Source organism: Musa acuminata, chromosome BXJ3-11, assembly GCF_036884655.1.
Source record: "Musa acuminata AAA Group cultivar baxijiao chromosome BXJ3-11, Cavendish_Baxijiao_AAA, whole genome shotgun sequence".
Lineage (NCBI taxonomy): Eukaryota > Viridiplantae > Streptophyta > Magnoliopsida > Zingiberales > Musaceae > Musa > Musa acuminata.
Window position 1 is genome coordinate 26,333,661 of NC_088359.1, and position 16,780 is coordinate 26,350,440.

The 16,780-nt window shown below is 40.8% G+C and overlaps 1 protein-coding gene across 4 annotated transcripts; it reads right to left on the minus strand.

Moving 5' to 3' along the window:
* Window positions 1-5,593: 5,593 nt before the first annotated feature.
* On the minus strand, window positions 5,594-16,168 carry LOC135583721 (serine/arginine-rich-splicing factor SR34-like). 4 transcript variants are annotated; one of them, XR_010502195.1, is made up of 15 exons: window positions 16,017-16,168; window positions 15,612-15,703; window positions 12,480-12,545; window positions 12,195-12,269; window positions 12,007-12,115; window positions 11,868-11,914; window positions 11,734-11,791; window positions 8,975-9,024; window positions 8,718-8,774; window positions 8,529-8,632; window positions 8,347-8,451; window positions 6,717-6,805; window positions 6,108-6,621; window positions 5,965-6,042; window positions 5,594-5,877 (listed from the first exon to the last, which is right to left on the minus strand). XR_010502195.1 is itself a non-coding variant. In XM_065174009.1 (14 exons), exons 2-14 carry the CDS (start codon window positions 15,696-15,698, stop codon window positions 5,863-5,865), a joined length of 885 nt encoding a protein of 294 aa, XP_065030081.1. In that variant the 5' UTR covers window positions 15,699-15,703; window positions 16,017-16,168; the 3' UTR covers window positions 5,594-5,862. The 4 variants fall into 4 exon arrangements, 2 of the variants coding, with proteins under 2 accessions (XP_065030081.1, XP_065030082.1); XR_010502196.1 differs by having other exon boundaries at window positions 6,108-6,805; XM_065174009.1 differs by lacking the exon at window positions 6,717-6,805 and having other exon boundaries at window positions 6,108-6,141.
* Between the last annotated feature and the right edge of the window lie 612 nt (window positions 16,169-16,780).

Here is a 16,780-nt window from a genome sequence, read left to right on the forward strand (position 1 = left end):
AACGGGTTAGAGAGAACGCCTCAATCGGGATCCACAAGCAAACATCTCCGAAAAACACTTCATAGACAATGCAAATTACAAACAGACTTTACAAGCTCTGAACAGTGGCACAACAAAGGGTAAAATGGTCCATTACAGACCGAAAAGCTCTCGCACGTGTCCACATGACACAACCTTTATTTACAAGCCTAAAGAGGCCACCAACCTAACTCAAATGGGACTTTGAAGTCTTCGGCCGCCCCTCTATATACTGTACAAGGCATGAACATGCCAAAAGACACGGACACACATAAGCATTACATCGAACATCTTGTTTAGAAGTTTGTCCATGACATTCTCCCCCACTTATCCCTTCGACGTCCTCGTCGAAGCCTTTGTGAACACTGCAACTCTTCGCCTTTGCTGAGTCTTCAATCTTCTGCTCCAGCTGCAATGCGCCTCCTAGCTCTCGGCTGCTCTCCGCTGCTGTTTTTGAGTAGTCGAACCTTTGATCCGCCATGCTGCTTCAACTCGCCAATGACTCTGACTCTAGTGTGGGGTTGGCTGAGTTGTAATGATCCTCGTTGATTCCTGCGGATCCACTAAAATGAAGGAAAAAACCATCCTTACTACGCCATTCTCCCCAAGATTCCTCATGCTGCTTGAACTGGTTGGATGCTTGTTGGAGCTTTAACGAGCATCGTCTCGCAAACTTCTGAAGTTTTGGGTCCTTCCTCCACAAAATCTGCTCATTGACTCTTCTTTCAGTTAGTTGTCACATCCAAGTAGGTTCGCATCACTTCCGCTTTTGATTGGCATTTCGTTGGGAAATGAAGCGGACAATCTACTCTCAGTAGCACTGATCACCGTTGGTGAGGATTTGACAACTATTGTCTTCCATTATCTTCGAAGGGTCTTTGAACTTGTGCAGAGCTCCTCTGCTGGATAGATAAGAGAATTGGGGTACTCGGTTTCACCCATCCTCTTAAGAGTTGAGAAGGCAAAGGTTACTTGACTTCGCCCGCCTCCTCGAGGTTGTACTTCATGCATCGAGTTGGTTAATGGCCTTCGCCTGCTCTTTGCTCACACTTTTGAAGCACTTGAAGTGTTTGCACTCCTTGCGTTGAGTTAGCTACTGTGATTCACCTTCTCAATGCCATCGAACTTCTGGAATGCGGGAAGTTTTCACCCCAACTTGGAGTAATTCTCGGATAGATGAGGTCGCCTCTGGGATTGTACCGTCTTCTCCATCAACCCTGCCGCCTACTCCACTGAGTAGCAAAGATACAGCACCGCGTACTGCTTGCTTCGTTCCTTGGTCGTGCACTCTTGCATGACCAGAAGTCCTTCACTTACGGCTATCTTGATGAGAAACTTGTTGACACCGGTCTTACGAAGTTTCTTGGCCTCTGCCCTTCAGCCTTATCTCGGTACTTGGAGATTGCCTCTGCATGCTCCACCTCCTCGGCCCCTTTCACGACCAAGCGCTCTCCCTCCATGAGAGCAAGGGATCAATGACTTTCACAGAAGTCCCGCCTCTGCGGTACCATGGCGCTGCCATGCCCATGGCCCTACTATCCGTCGCCTCGCATCTGAATCCCTTTTCTTCACGATCAGTAGAGATGTCTCCGTGGCACTCCTCTGAGTCCACCTCCATTCTAACTGATTGCTTGACTTTGGGTAGCTAAGTCCCTCTGGACTCGTCGTTGCTTCCTCGCCCCTTTCGACCCCCTGCTCCAACACCTCCGTGTTCTCCAAGCAGTCTGTTTGGTCGATGAAAAGACAGACTGCAACTCCCATGCATGGCCTCTGCCATCACGTTGTAGGGTTTGCACCGATTCTGTTCTCCTTAGCTTCCTTGGTAGCAACGTCCGCTTACTCGACCTTGTCCTCTGAATTGTCGGGCTCCCTTAAGCGAATATGAGCTCTGGAGCAGTCCAACTCTCCAGCTGCTTCGATCACACCTCTGCATGATCAAGTTCCTCCCATGTAACTCACTGGTACTTGCATTCGAACTTTTCCCTTGGTGGAACCCAGCCCCCATATGCTGATGACCAAGGTTTTCATCTGATGCAAAATTCGATGCACGCACGGAAGACCCGCCTCTGCAGTACCATGGCCTTCACTCCTTGAATCCATAGCCCTTCTTGAGATGTCTCCGTGGCACTCCTCTGAGTCCACCTCCATTCTAACTGATTGCTTGACTTTGGGTAGCTAAGTCCCTCTGGACTCGTCGTTGCTTCCTCGCCCCTTTCGACCCCCTGCTCCAACACCTCCGTGTTCTCCAAGCAGTCTGTTTGGTCGATGAAAAGACAGACTGCAACTCCCATGCATGGCCTCTGCCATCACGTTGTAGGGTTTGCACCGATTCTGTTCTCCTTAGCTTCCTTGGTAGCAACGTCCGCTTACTCGACCTTGTCCTCTGAATTGTCGGGCTCCCTTAAGCGAATATGAGCTCTGGAGCAGTCCAACTCTCCAGCTGCTTCGATCACACCTCTGCATGATCAAGTTCCTCCCATGTAACTCACTGGTACTTGCATTCGAACTTTTCCCTTGGTGGAACCCAGCCCCCATATGCTGATGACCAAGGTTTTCATCTGATGCAAAATTCGATGCACGCACGGAAGACCCGCCTCTGCAGTACCATGGCCTTCACTCCTTGAATCCATAGCCCTTCTTGCCGTCGTGTTGTTCACCGAAGTGGAGCTCCCAGTAGCTCCCGATCATACCTCCATATGATCTCATCCCTCACGGGACTGATTGTGTGTATCGCATTGCCACGAACTATTCCACCACGATCCGCTGCACCATGTCGCCTCCTGGTGACATCTCCATTGCATTCTGATCCTTGTGGAATAAACTCGAATTGTGAACCCTCCATGTGTGGCCTCTGCCAATACATCGCAGGGTCCCTTCCACCTTCGATTTTGTTCGCTCCTCTGGCAATCGACCTTCATCCACCCACTCCTGGGTCACACCTAGATGAAGCACCGCTCTAGGACAGTCCGTCGCCTAGTAGCTCCCGAAGTCCACCGACTTCACTGTAATTTGTGCACCATTGTCTGGATCCTGGGCCTCTGCCCCTACCAGCACAATCTCCGCTGCGCACCGCTTCCTTCCTAGCAACTCGAATGGCAACACTGTGGCATATTCTTCAAGAGTACCCGCCTCTGCGTCCTCTTGCCCCGTGCTAAGGCCTTCTGAACCCAACTTCGCCTCCGCAAATTGAGTCGCCTTAGTTCCTCCATCAAATGCTCCTCCGAGATAAGGTGCATGTGCCCAGAAGCTCCCTTTGTCTTTGGCACCATGCAAGATGAGTCCACTCCGTCAGAATGAAGGACCCATGGAACAACATGATCCTACTCTTGCCTCTACAAGAGCTCATGTCCTTGACCTCTGTCTAAGAAAAGCACTGTGCCTCTGCTCCATGTTCTAACTTCTCTGCTGGCTCCCTTCATGCGGCTTGGGAACTTCGCCAAGTTACACCCAAGTTGCTCCGCTCCTCGTTTTCGCATTGAGTCGATGGTGGCCCTCGCTCCCACCATTCCATGGGTCAGCCCTCCCTTGAGTCCGATCTCCACATCGACTCCAAGTGTGCCTTCATTTAAGTTGCTTCAGGTCGCTCCCCCACTTGATCTCGCAATGCATCCACCAATGCATTCTCTCGAGCGAGATCATGCGACAACTCCTTGCCGCTTGCTCAGTCCATCGAGCTTCGTGGAGTTGTTGTTTGTTGAGGTACTCCTCCTCAACTTGTGAGGTCCGTCTCACATGATTCTCCCTCTAGAGAGCCGGGACTTATCCCTCCTGGATAACTGTCCCATTGGAGCAACATCTCTCTTCGTTTCGGAGACCACCATCCCCTTGGACTACTCCGATCTGCTGAACAAACTGTGCATTGTTCTGCCTCCTGCAAACACACTTGCTAGATTGCGACTCCCCGTCAATACAGCCCCCGCTGCACCCCTCAAGGCCTAGCAACATGCTGAACTCATTGCACACTTCAGCCTCCTACGGACGTATCCTTCACATGCCGAAGAGAAAGTTTCAATGCTCCATGGCGCCGAGTTTCGGTCGCCTTGGGATGGCCATGAACATTCTATCATCCGCATACAAGCCCATGCATGAGTACCAAATTCTTCGAGTTAGCAATTCCCCTCACCTCTGTGAGCTTTGCATAACTCTTTTGGTCGTTGAGCAACTCATTCCACCTTGGATGGTCTCATTCTTGCCAAGCGCCTCGCTTGCCTAGAGCACCATCAAGTATAGTTGTCAACGTTGAGCCGTAGCTCAAACTTAGCCATCCCAACCTTTGTGCGCTCCACATTCTTCCAAGCTTGCCTGTTCTCGTGGTGCCTCTTGCGCGAAGGGTTGGCCATTCCTCTGAATGCCAATCTCAGATACCCGCTCCTCTGAGCGACTCCTTTTCCCTATATCTCCATGTCTGTTTTTCCCCCAAACGGTCGCGCGTGTGCTGACTGCCCTTAACGCAGCCCCGCTAGGTCCCCCACGTTTGCATGCTAAGTGTTTCTATGAGTGCTTGTCCCGCTCTGATACCATATGACATGGACTTAGCTGGTTTTGCCTAAGTCGTGCGGCACCCTTGCGTGTCCGTCCGCAAAGGTCAGCCTCCCCGAAGCCTCCCATTGTCCCTTAGGACCACCAAAAGAGAGAACGGGTTAGAGAGAACGCCTCAATCGGGATCCACAAGCAAACATCTCCGTAAAATACTTCATAGACAATGCAAATTACAAACAGACTTTACAAGCTCTGAACAGTGGCACAACAAAGGGTAAAATGGTCCATTACAGACCGAAAAGCTCTCGAACGTGTCCACATGACACAACCTTTATTTACAAGCCTAAAGAGGCCACCAACCTAACTCAAATAGGACTTTGAAGCCTTCGGCCGCCCCTCTATATGCTGTACAAGGCATGAACATGCCAAAAGACACGGACACACATAAGCATTACATCGAACATCTTGTTTAGAAGTTTGTCCGTGACAGCCACCACCAACTAAAACATTAAAATTATATTTTTACTCTTTCTTTTCATATTTCCATCGATAAAGCTGACAATGTTAGGATAAGTAGAACCAGATATTTCGCTTGAACTTTTAAGTCTAAGGACATGGATATTAATAAAAAGGTCTAACTACATTAATTAATCTATAATTAACCCTACGTCGCTTTATGACAACTAAGTAATGATACTAAAGCCAATATTGTGGTCTCGATTGTACTGGATTTGCATCGTATGTATACCGTCGCAGTCATCCATGCAATCTGCCACCCGTACCCTTAAAACGGTGCTGAATGAAGCACCAAATTCTATTTCTCATCGTTTGATATATTGCAAGGTAAATGGGTCAAAGACGAAATGATAAACATTATAATGCTTTGATCCAATCTTTGAAATTATCGGAGAAACATAATAGAAGGAATATATTCTACTTTCTCATCTTCTCTCCTCTAAATGTTATATTTCTAGAGGTGTTAACGAGTCCCTCTGCATTATTTCCAAAAGCGAATAAAATTATATTACATATATAATTGCTTTTTAATTTCTTCTCAATGCATCAACGTTGTAGTTAGTGATGTATAAAAACAACATTAACGTTAACCAGCAAGCACTAGATTACGCTATAAACAAAGCCAGCATCAAAGGTTATGTGTGTTTGTTGTCTTAATATCGGGTCACCACAGACCATAAATATCTTTAACAAAGTTCAACAGCAAGATTAAGTCCGGGCGGATCAACCAGAAGTCTAGGCATTCATCGCAACCCAACGACAATACTAAATTGCCAGTCTGTGTTCCATGCTTTAGCCATGACAGCCAATTCATCCCATATCAACCATCTTCAGCAGCAAAAGATTGCTCTATTCAGATTTTGCCTGTGAGAAGCAACAAATGCATCAGAAACAAGAAAACTACCCATCCGAAAAGGTAAGAGCAATTAGCAATCCTTTTTTGAGTCATACCATAGGTGATCGAGATCGCGATAAGCTTCTGCTCCTGTTGGGACTAGGCTTACTAGGACTTTTGCTCCCACGTAGGGGCTGCATGCAATACAATTTAGTTGAATAATTTAAAAAGATCAATAACCCTGTAATATAGGACTTACGGAGGTTACAGGAGATCTCGATCTCGATTGTGATCTGCAAAAAGTTCCAGAAAACTGAGTTCAATATCCACATCGCTGGTTAACAGTTTGATCCAAATCCTTGAAGCCTCTCCCAGGTGAGAATCATATGGAAAGGCAGAACAAAGAGCTCAAAATATTTTAAAAGCATTTAATTCTTATTAAAAAAACTCATGGCCATGTATAATATGCAAGTGTTTGAATCTTAAGAAAAAAAAGAGAATTCAAGTGGGATCAGCATAGACTTGCAAACATGGATATGGCAGAGTATAAATTGCATCGGGCAAGCTGTGAAAAACCCACGCCACAAAAATCCTAATCTATCTTGAGGGCTGTTCATTGTACCCAGGAAAGCTATATCCAGGACCCTGAATGCAACTTATAGTACTGGGAAAATGTTGAAGGAATGGCAAAACTTCTCCCTAGGACTCGTCCAGTGACGCCCATTTCCATTTGCCTTAGAGTAATCCAGCTTTGTCATTGCAACCAATCCTTTCTGTCCCCGAGAAGGCCCATCAGAAAAGGCCATTAAAGGTAAACATCAAGATTTTCTGCAGGTTTCATAAACTGCTCGTCTATGAAACAGCATACCTCACAATACCAAAAAGGTTGCAAGCATTGCCACCATATCCAATTCAGATCCTAACATGCAATCCAGAGGTCCCCGCTTAAGCCCAAATCTAAAAAAAAGAGAAAAGTTAACTTTCAAATGGAAGATGATATAGACTTGTCATGACCACCGACTAAAAAGGGGACAAAAGCACAAAAACGATGAACCAATATAGCAAATATCAAGATATTGTTATGTAAATATTCGTCTTTACATAAAAGATACAAGATACAGAGGTACAAACAGTCTTCCGAACTACGAAAGTAGATAGTGATCATTGAAGCAGCCATCATCATTGAAATGAAAGCATATACTTAATACATCAAACAGCCACAGGTACAAACAATTTCTTACTGCAAATATCAAGAATCATGACCACCCAAATATCAATATGTAAAGGATCACCAAGACAGAAGTATCAGAGATATTTTAAGATAACATGAACCATATTTTAAGATATTTCACTCCAGCACCCAAGATTCGCCTCTACCTAATGAAGATAATTTAAAGTCACATCCAACCTTATTTTTCCCCTACAAATCTTAACAAGCGTAATACGGAAAAAGATGATTGCCAGAAAGAAAAATGAGGTGATTTTCTACAAGAAAGCACCAAATCAATGGTCATTTTCACGATGCAGAAGGAAGGAGCAAACTATTTTCATCCCTGGATGACAACCATACACAGGATTGCTCACTGTAATGAAAAATAAGAAATAGAAGCTCCAGAATTTCCACAAGAGAGACAAAAGGATGACATACATGATGGACTAGATTAGAAAATTGAAAACCTTACTGAACCACAACCATGAGCTAAAACAAGAAAACGGATGAAGGCAAACCATCTTGTTCTGCCACAAATAATAATATAAACCAGTTGCAGGTGAAGAAATTACGCTGTTGTGAATTGTGAGAACAAAATGTGAACTATCATTGAGTGGATCATCATGGTGGTTTTCAAAGTTCCCAAATGATGTCCAACATGCTAGCAACTCCAAATGTTTTCATAGCTAAATTTTATGACCAGATACCTTAAACTAGAGGTTGCACATTGTCTAACCTAACTGAAGATACCAAGGGTGTGTTTAGTTGTGGGGCAGCATAAAAGTATGAAACCTAAGCCTGAATGGGGCCTCAAAACTCAATGAAGGGCACCAAATTCTATTTCTCATCGTTTGATATATTGCAAGGTAAATGGATCACAGACGAAATGATAACTATTATAATGCTTTGATCCAATCTATGAAATTATCGGAGAAACATAATAGAAGGAATTTATTCTACTTTCTCATCTTCTCTCCTCTACATATCTGAACACTGCACAGGAAAAAACATCATAGTTTTTTCCACAATTCTTAATCTAGTAACTAACAGACATCACGCTGGAATAAGGGCAACTTTTTAATGTAACATACATAAATTTATGTGTGCACATGATTATATCAAACAAAGAAAGTATTACCATGTAAATAACTACTTAGGTGTCGCATTAATGACAAAGGTCAGAAGGGAGGGGGAGGAGGAGAGGTGGGCAGTTCAATGTGATTCAAGTGAAAAGAAAACATAAAAATTACTCAAATTCTACCAAGAAACTGACTTTTTCTTGTTGTACCTTGACAAAGAACGTCCTTTGGATGCTGATCTTGAATGAGAAGATGCAGATCTTGATCGAGATCTTGACAAGGAATGGCGTGATGGCTTTGCCCTCGGAGACTTGCTGCTCAACATATTTAATATGTATCAAAGTCTATCACATGTTTATCGCAATCATAACAATTAGAACACTTATCAGACCTTCGGCTCCGGCTTCTACTGCGGGGTGGAGTAGGGCTTCTTGAATAAGAACGACTACGACTTCGGCTCCTAGACAAGCTTCTCTTTGAATCATATTCCTTCACCTACGAAGAAATGAGAGGAAACTTCTATAAATAGTTCTTTTAACATGAAAAATTACCAAAAGAAGCTATTGATGATGTTCGATACTCTTATGTATGCTCGTGAAAATGCATTGCGAAACTCAGAGTCATCAAGCTTCCTTATCTGCAAAGGATGAGAAATTGTTGGAAATGTTCAGATGTCAATTTAAATCCAAATGCTAAACATTTTAAACACAATAATTCACCATCAGCATCTAAAGGCCATATTCACATAAAAGCAAATCAATCACCGAAATTGGAGAACTAACACAAGAAGGTGATATATGATAAGGCCAACAATTATTAACTTAGTAAAGCACTTACTGCATATTTCATATCATCATAATTCGTGTAATCTACAATTCCGATAGTACCTGCAACACCAATGAGTACTTAGATTATGGTATTTGCATCTTAAAAAAAAACCAAGTGAACAGCTGAAAATGTATATGGAAATGACAATCAGCTTGTACTTGTGTAAACAGTTAAAGACTTTCACCTTAAAATTGGTCAAACACAAAATAGGTTAAGAAAGACATTGCCAAATGAATGATACAGAAACAAATAATCAGTATGAGCATAATGGGAAATTTGTTAAATATGTGGATAATTAGTCAAAATACATACTAAACAGAAACGAGCGAACTCCCAAAAAAGAATTACAAGTCAAATCATGCAAGCATTATGTGATGCCCATAGGGTCAACCAAGAACTCTTTGTCTGTCTCAGCCAACAGTGAATTATTGCATTCCCATTACCTAGTAAATTCAAATAGCTTGTGTCATGGATAAAGATTTTAAGGTGAGTAAATCATTTCAATTCAGTTGTATATTAGAAAGCCTTTCAAGCAAGGTTCGCTGTACTATATCGTACCGGCATTTTGACCCGGGCTCGGTATGGTATGGTACCGGTGTACCGGATGGTACATCGGGGTGTACCGAATAATTTTATACTTTTTATACTGTAGCAGTGCTACAGTATAGTACTGTAGTACTGTAGCGATACCGAGCGGTCCGCATACCGGTAACTTGTCAGACCGGTACATACCGCCCGGTACGGACGGTATGCTTCGGTATGGCAGACCTTGCTTTCAAGAATACCCATCTTGGTCAAGTTAAGCCCAAACAGATATCAGACAACTTTAACAACTTACAGCTTAAAGAAAAGATATTTACAATCAAATCAAACTTTGTTTAATTGAATATTAGACATGCGCTAACGCAATCATGATCCTACACCAAATTTGAAAGATCCATTCAATTCAAGGAACTAGGAAGGATAATTGAAAACCAAGATAAAAAAGCAAAAGAAAAGCAAGATTGTGATGGGAATCGACCACTCAACAGTGAATAAGTGATGATTAGATAATTAAGGATGCATATATCAGTATCAGCACTTCAAACGAAAAAATAAATGGTCATAAAAAGAAACAAAATCAAAGGATAAATTACATTTATAATCCTATTTTCCCTTTTGGACCTTTCATCACCTCTCTCCTATCTCAACTCTTGTTCTCCTGTTGTTAGTCGTGTAAAAGCTACATGTTGACCAATGGGATAGAGTCCGTTCCCTATCTTTTATTCCTTCTTGTTTACCGTTCTCCACATCTCTTCTCTACCAGCATCAGCTTAACTCTAGGGCTCTGATGCCATCACCAACCTCAAAGGTTTCTGTCAGCGACAGCCAAGGGAAGAGGAAAAAGGAAAGAGCTGATCCTACTCAGAGATCTAAGAGAACCTTGGGAGCCAGAAACCTGCAGGTCACTAAGGAGAAAGATCACTGAACAATGACCAGATCAATTAACATGGACAAAACCAGGAACTGAGATGGATGGCTCGAACCCAAAGAAACAAACAGCCTAATTGGATAATACAGTTTGTTCGATTTTAAGAAAAACAATAGTGCAGCAAAAGGAAATGAAGACAACTTCTCCTTTTCCGAGACTCATGCCTGGATGTGGAAAAGTGAAAGTTATTCTCTTTTGAGAAGGTGACCAGAAAAGCAATGAGTGGAAATCTTGAAAAAGCTAGTTCTCTACCAACCAAGCAAACGAAAAAATAGCTTTTCTTCAATAAAACCAGCCTTGAACTTTTCTGTGCAACCAGATCATGAAAATTCATTTACAAGGAGACCTCGTAATGGATTGACGCAAGCCTAAAGAAAGTTCAGAAGAAAAAGTTCTGTTTTATGTTTAAGTAAGGTTAAGGGTATGTCTGAAAAAGGAATGAAAAAAAAGAGAACCAAAACGGACAAATTTCCTTTATCGGTGAAATTTTTTTTTATTTACTGATGATTTGGGATGAAATATTAAAGAAAACATAAAAGCTAGCTAACCAAAATAGCTCGTCTAGCGCAAGGAATACAGTATCAGCATCTGCCACGCACTGAATAGTGGGCTAGGGTAACATGATCCATCCTGTTTAAAAGTCATCACACTTGAGTAGTTTCTCTCATCATACATGTACAGACAGAACTTCCAAGTGTAGTGGTGAGAATCCTTGCCACTAATAGATTAGCCTATATAAAATAAGATCAAAGCCTTAGCAGAGGGCAGGAATTAGAGATAGTGGTGAGAATCCTTGCCAAATTTGCCAATATGATGTCGCCTAAAATGCCAAATATTTCCAAATGGAGCATTAATGTTCAAATTGCACAATGGTCATGCAAACCAAAATAGCATGACAACTAGTTCCAACAGTTGAAATGCAATGATTGAAACAGCATTCTAAGTCTGTGTCATTCTTAATTTCTTGTTTCTAATCCTCTACATTCTTTCACCCTTTTTTTAATTACCAAAAATAGTAATTCGTAATTCCTACGCAATCATGCTAGTTATGATTAGTTGCTAATATCATAGAGGATAGTGGGAAGCCCACCACACAAGGCTCCACCAATGCACATTTTGAGGAGGATCAATGTTAACATGAAAGCATATAAAAGTTCAACCTTCACATCCTGCACATGAAACTCCTGCAGCATAAAGAGCAACTGATGTACTTCTGTGCAACTTCATATGCCTCACAAGTCACAAGAAACCAAGACAAAATGCAAGAGCAAAGAATATAAAGCTGAGAGCAACTCACCACCACCATCGCGAAAAACTTCAGAGAAGCAGACATCACCAGCTCGGCGCATATGATCCTTAAAGGTAAATTTTCAAAATTTCATTCAAATGTTATCAAAAACTAAAACAAAGATTAGGATCATGCAAACAAACCTTTAAGTCTTGCCAGGAAGCAGATGAAGGCAAACCAGTGACCATGACTACACAAAATCACAAATAATAAAATTTTGAACCAAAATTAGTACCACTCATGACTTTAATGATGCAAAGTTACAGATTACCAAGCACACACCACGATATTCTGAGCGTCTAGAAACTCCACCACGTCGACCCCCGCTGCTGTAACTACTGTGACGATCAAATGACGAAGATTGGCCTCTTCCACCATGAGCAAGTTCCACCTGCATCAGACAATAAGCACAGGATAATTATTAAAAATAACATCAGAAACAATAGATGAGTCGGCGTCAATATGCATACCCGTAATCTGTGACCATCAAAATTATACCCATCACGACCACGAATAGCATCATCAGCATCACGAGGATCTTCAAACTGCAAAGGGAATGGGTCGTTTAATATCCAACACCTAACAAGGCATACGCTTGTCTATCTTGTCCAAATTCCAGCTAATTGACCATAAATATCTCTTACTATAAGGCATAGTAAAAAATAGCATACTTGACAACAAGAACACTTGAAGTAGAAATCACTCTTTTTCTAAAGGAGATTAGTTGTTCAAAATGACAGCCATAAATACATTACCTCAATGAATGCATAACCTGGAGGCCTTGGAGGAATCTTCAAATCAATATCAATGATGGGTCCATACTGCATAAGTCATCAGAAAATGCTAGAGCATTATCTCCTGCTTTTAAATACCCAAATTACCCAAATATAATTTTTCCTCACAGCTATCATTTGCAACAAGTAGTATTTAGAAGATTTTAAGACTAGAGAAGAAATTCCCAATCCTATTTTTCATAAGCCATATCAAAATTCTAAGAACTCAGAAAGGGAATGTACATAAGCCCCATCAATACTAAATCAAGATAGAATAACTGAAGATTTTAAGTGAAACATAAAAAGTCACACTTTCATCAAAAAAGTGACCGAGCATCCACTAATTAATATTTAACAAACAAGAGAAACGACAAATATATGGAGTCCTCACTACTCAAATCTTTAAAAAGAATGGCAACAACATGATATATAATACGCACAAATAAGTAGGAGAACTTGAAAAATACAATGGTTTAGAGTCCAAGGTTCGTAATTTCATACCGTACCGGAGTATCGAGTTCAGCTCGGTATGGTACATTACGTGTATACCGAGCGATACACTCTGATGGACCGCTCAAGATATATATATATATATATATATATATATATATATATATATATATATATATATATATATATATATATATATATATATAAAATAAAATGTTACAAAATAAAAGTTAAAAAAAAAAGTGGTGACGTCGCCGAGGTTTCTTCTCCCCACGCCAAGGACTTTTCTCTTCACGTGGATTAGGAGAAGTCGCCAACGACGCCGAGGCCTCGTCACCTCAGACGAGAAGGAGGCGACATCTCATCTGCGACGTCCGGCAAGGGAGGGCAGTGACAGATCGGGATCGTCGAAGGAGAGCGACGTCGGATCTTCAGGTTCTCCCTTTTCTTCTCCCTCTTCTTCATTCTCCCTCGGCTAATATCGCCCGATAGCGGGCGGCGACAGATCGGTATCGTCGAAGGAGAGCGACGTCGGATCTTCAGGTTCTCCCTTTTCTTCTCCCTCTTCTTCCTTCTCCCTCGGCTAATACCGTCCGATAGCGGGCAGCAATGGTCGAAATCAACCGTCACCGTTCGATTTCGGATGGTAACAGGGCGGAAACAGCCCCAATCGACGATACTACCAGGTAGTGGACAGTCCGCATACCGGTCTGCTGGCGGACCGGTACGTACCGCCCGATACGGGCGGTATCATTCAAAATTAAAAACCCTAGTTTAGACTCATGTGCTCTGGATTTAGTTTTTGTTCACTGCTCATTTTAAGATATACTAAGTTATCACCTGACATTCTGCAGTGTTTAATTTACCAGCCCAGGAACCTTACATTCTAATTTGGAAATGAAAATTTAAAAATATGTAAACAAAGTTTTCTTTTAGCCTTAAGTGGCAGCATTTGTGCTTCTCAATCCAGTAAATACTAACAAATTAAGAAAGAGCAAGCATTAAAAGATCACATCATTATTAGTAGGACTTAACTTTTAATGCATCACTATAACATCCGTTAGAAGAGTTTATGAGAGGCAAGAAAAAGGAAACACCTTGTAGTTATTCTTCCCTTAATGGACTTGGAATATAGAACTTGCAAAATGTTTAAAATCATTTAAAAAATATGACCATATCATGACCAAAATCTATTTCTGAACGATAAATTCACAAGAAAATGCATTGTTGACAATTGTCTGCCAAAATGAGACCATCATTATTCCAAAAAATCAAAATCAAACAAACTGAGGAACAGTACCTTCTGATGTTATTAATCAAAAATATATGCAACCATTTGAGACTTGCTCCAGCATGTATTAACTTTACTATGACTAATTTAAAAACCTATCAATTGCAACAGTAGAAATTCAATTTTAACATATCCAGAAGGAGAAAAAACAGTTGTATCTTTATATAGCAAGGTGATCAATTGTAAACTTAATTGGCGCTGAACTTTGGGAGCATAACCAGTGAGATAAAGCGATTCAAATTATCAAGACATAGCTAACCTGGGACCAATAAGTAAAAGTCAAGAATTAACCATGTTCTGATAAATTCAGCTGTCATCCACCAGAATAACCAGGGATGTGACAGAATCAACCTAATGTCAACAAAGTCTTTGGCACAAACTGGGAGGATTTAGATCATCCAAAAAAAATTAATTAGAAAACATTCAAGATTCATGAAATTGACTAGGATCTAGCAAAATAAGCTTAAGCTCTGATGTCTGTGAAACCCCTCTGGTTCCTAATCCACCCAGTTTCAATCCTGCTTGTGCTATTCAGGAAGGGGATCGGTTGATCACTCATTATCTAGTTGATAAAAATCAATTCTGGCAAAAAGACATGTAAGATCCCTTGATGAGTGAATTGCTGACAAGATAATTTTTGTTCCACATGACAATGATAGACTTGTTATGATGGGCTAAGAATTTTTGCTTCAGCAATGTATGACACATTAATTGTCAACCCAACAACTTGGTGTCAAAACACTTGATCCATTCTTTACACCTCAAACAAAAGATTCCTCAAATTTTTAAACAAATTGCACAATAGAATAGAAACCTAAACATGCTTTGAAATGCAGTACCAGTGATTAGCTTTAATTTGCAGCTCAGATCTAGAGACATTGATTTACATGAGCTTAAAATTTACCTTGCAAATCAAAAACATGCTTTAATCAATATATGGAAGTACCTTTTTGAAAACTTCAAATCTTTCAACCCCCTTTTTTTGTTTACGTGGCATATTAGAATAAAAATAGATGGAGGTTTAATTAAGGAATAAACATGATGCTGATAATAAAAGCTACTCCTTGCATATGCAATGAACATGATGCATTACACAACCAGATATGGTTTCAAACATGATGGGGACATATTCAGGATTCATATGCAATGAACATGATGCATTGCACAACCACATGCCCTCCAGAAAAGTATCATTAAGACCATAAATGAAATATATTGATAATAAAACTAGCTTACTAGAAAAGAGAGGGAGGTCTGAACAGAACCGCTTGTTACCTTAGGTATAGTATAAGCAACGTATTAGTAATTTCTAGGAGGCAAAAAAAGGTTCTTTAAAAAGAAAGGGTGATGTAATCACTAAAAAGCTCGCAAACCTTGTTGAACAAATCTTCGACCTCCCTTTCACGAATGTCACCAGGGAGATTGCCGACGTAGATGGTTCGACTGTATCGCCTACTCATATTTCCTGCATCCAAGTCAGAAAAAAGAATCTAACAAAAGGAAGCAAAAAAAATCAAAAATCGAACCAAACGACAAAGAAGAAATCCCTCATATCGACAAAAAACAAAAACAAAACAAGACTCTTTATTCATTTATATACTAATAAACACAGTAAGAGATCGGATGAAATCATTGATGGAAACCTCACAACACCACCAACACATTATCGGAATTTTACCCGTAAGACCAAAACGCAGACAACACGAGGAGATGGATTAGAAGAAGCAATCGCACTAGATAGAGAAGAGAAAAGAACAAAAGAAATGAGAGATTCGAACCTCTCCTTGGCGTTGGAGGAGATGGCTCCGATTGGTGGGTCGGCTTCGAGGGCTTCAGGCTTCCGAAGGAGGTGGGGAACAGATTAGGGTCGGAAGATGGTTTCCCTACCTAGGGAACTGTTCGCTTTAAGATGCGAGTCTTATATCGTAGCCGTCTAACGTAGTTGGTAGTATGGATGAAAAAGAAATATCCCGAAAGTCCGTCCTCTTTACCCTACCCGCTTTATTATTGGCCAGACAATCTGGCAAGAGAAACGAAGAAAATACTTTAGAATATCATATTTATATTATAGAATTATTTTTTATGTTTTCAAAATACGCATATGCCCCTTACAGAGTTAGTGATTTTTACATTAACTCGAAGACTAAATTTAGCATATATTTGAGATAAAATATTATTTGACTGTTAGCTACAATTCAAATCTAAACTAATGTCATTTAGAAGCTCTTTGTGATAGTGTCTTTTAGATTTCTGATTTATATACTTATATAAAAAATATCGAACATAAATCGTAGTAACCTTATTTTTTTCATGGATATTGATGACATGAAAGATCTTAATATAAATATAAATATATATATATATATATGAATATTAATGATGTGAAAGATCCTAATATAAATATAAATATAAATATAAATATAACAATGCAACATGCAAAAGCAATAGGATGAATACGTTTGCATCCAGAAAAAGAGTATCTGGAAGTACACAACTTATCCGGCGGCACACACAGAATTTTGTCCAACGTGATTATGCCGCA

What these genes read in the sequence shown, in the direction of transcription:
- LOC135583721 (XM_065174009.1), bottom strand. Translation starts at nt 15,698, where the DNA reads ATGAGTAGGCGATACAGTCGAACCATCTACGTCGGCAATCTCCCTGGT. An exon ending in ATGATGATATGAAATATGCA is followed by an intron (nt 8,775 to 8,974) that starts GTAAGTGCTTTA and finishes CATCCTTTGCAG; the next exon opens with ATAAGGAAGCTTGATGACTC. An exon ending in AAAGGACGTTCTTTGTCAAG is followed by an intron (nt 6,142 to 8,346) that starts GTACAACAAGAA and finishes AACTTTTTGCAG; the next exon opens with ATCACAATCGAGATCGAGAT.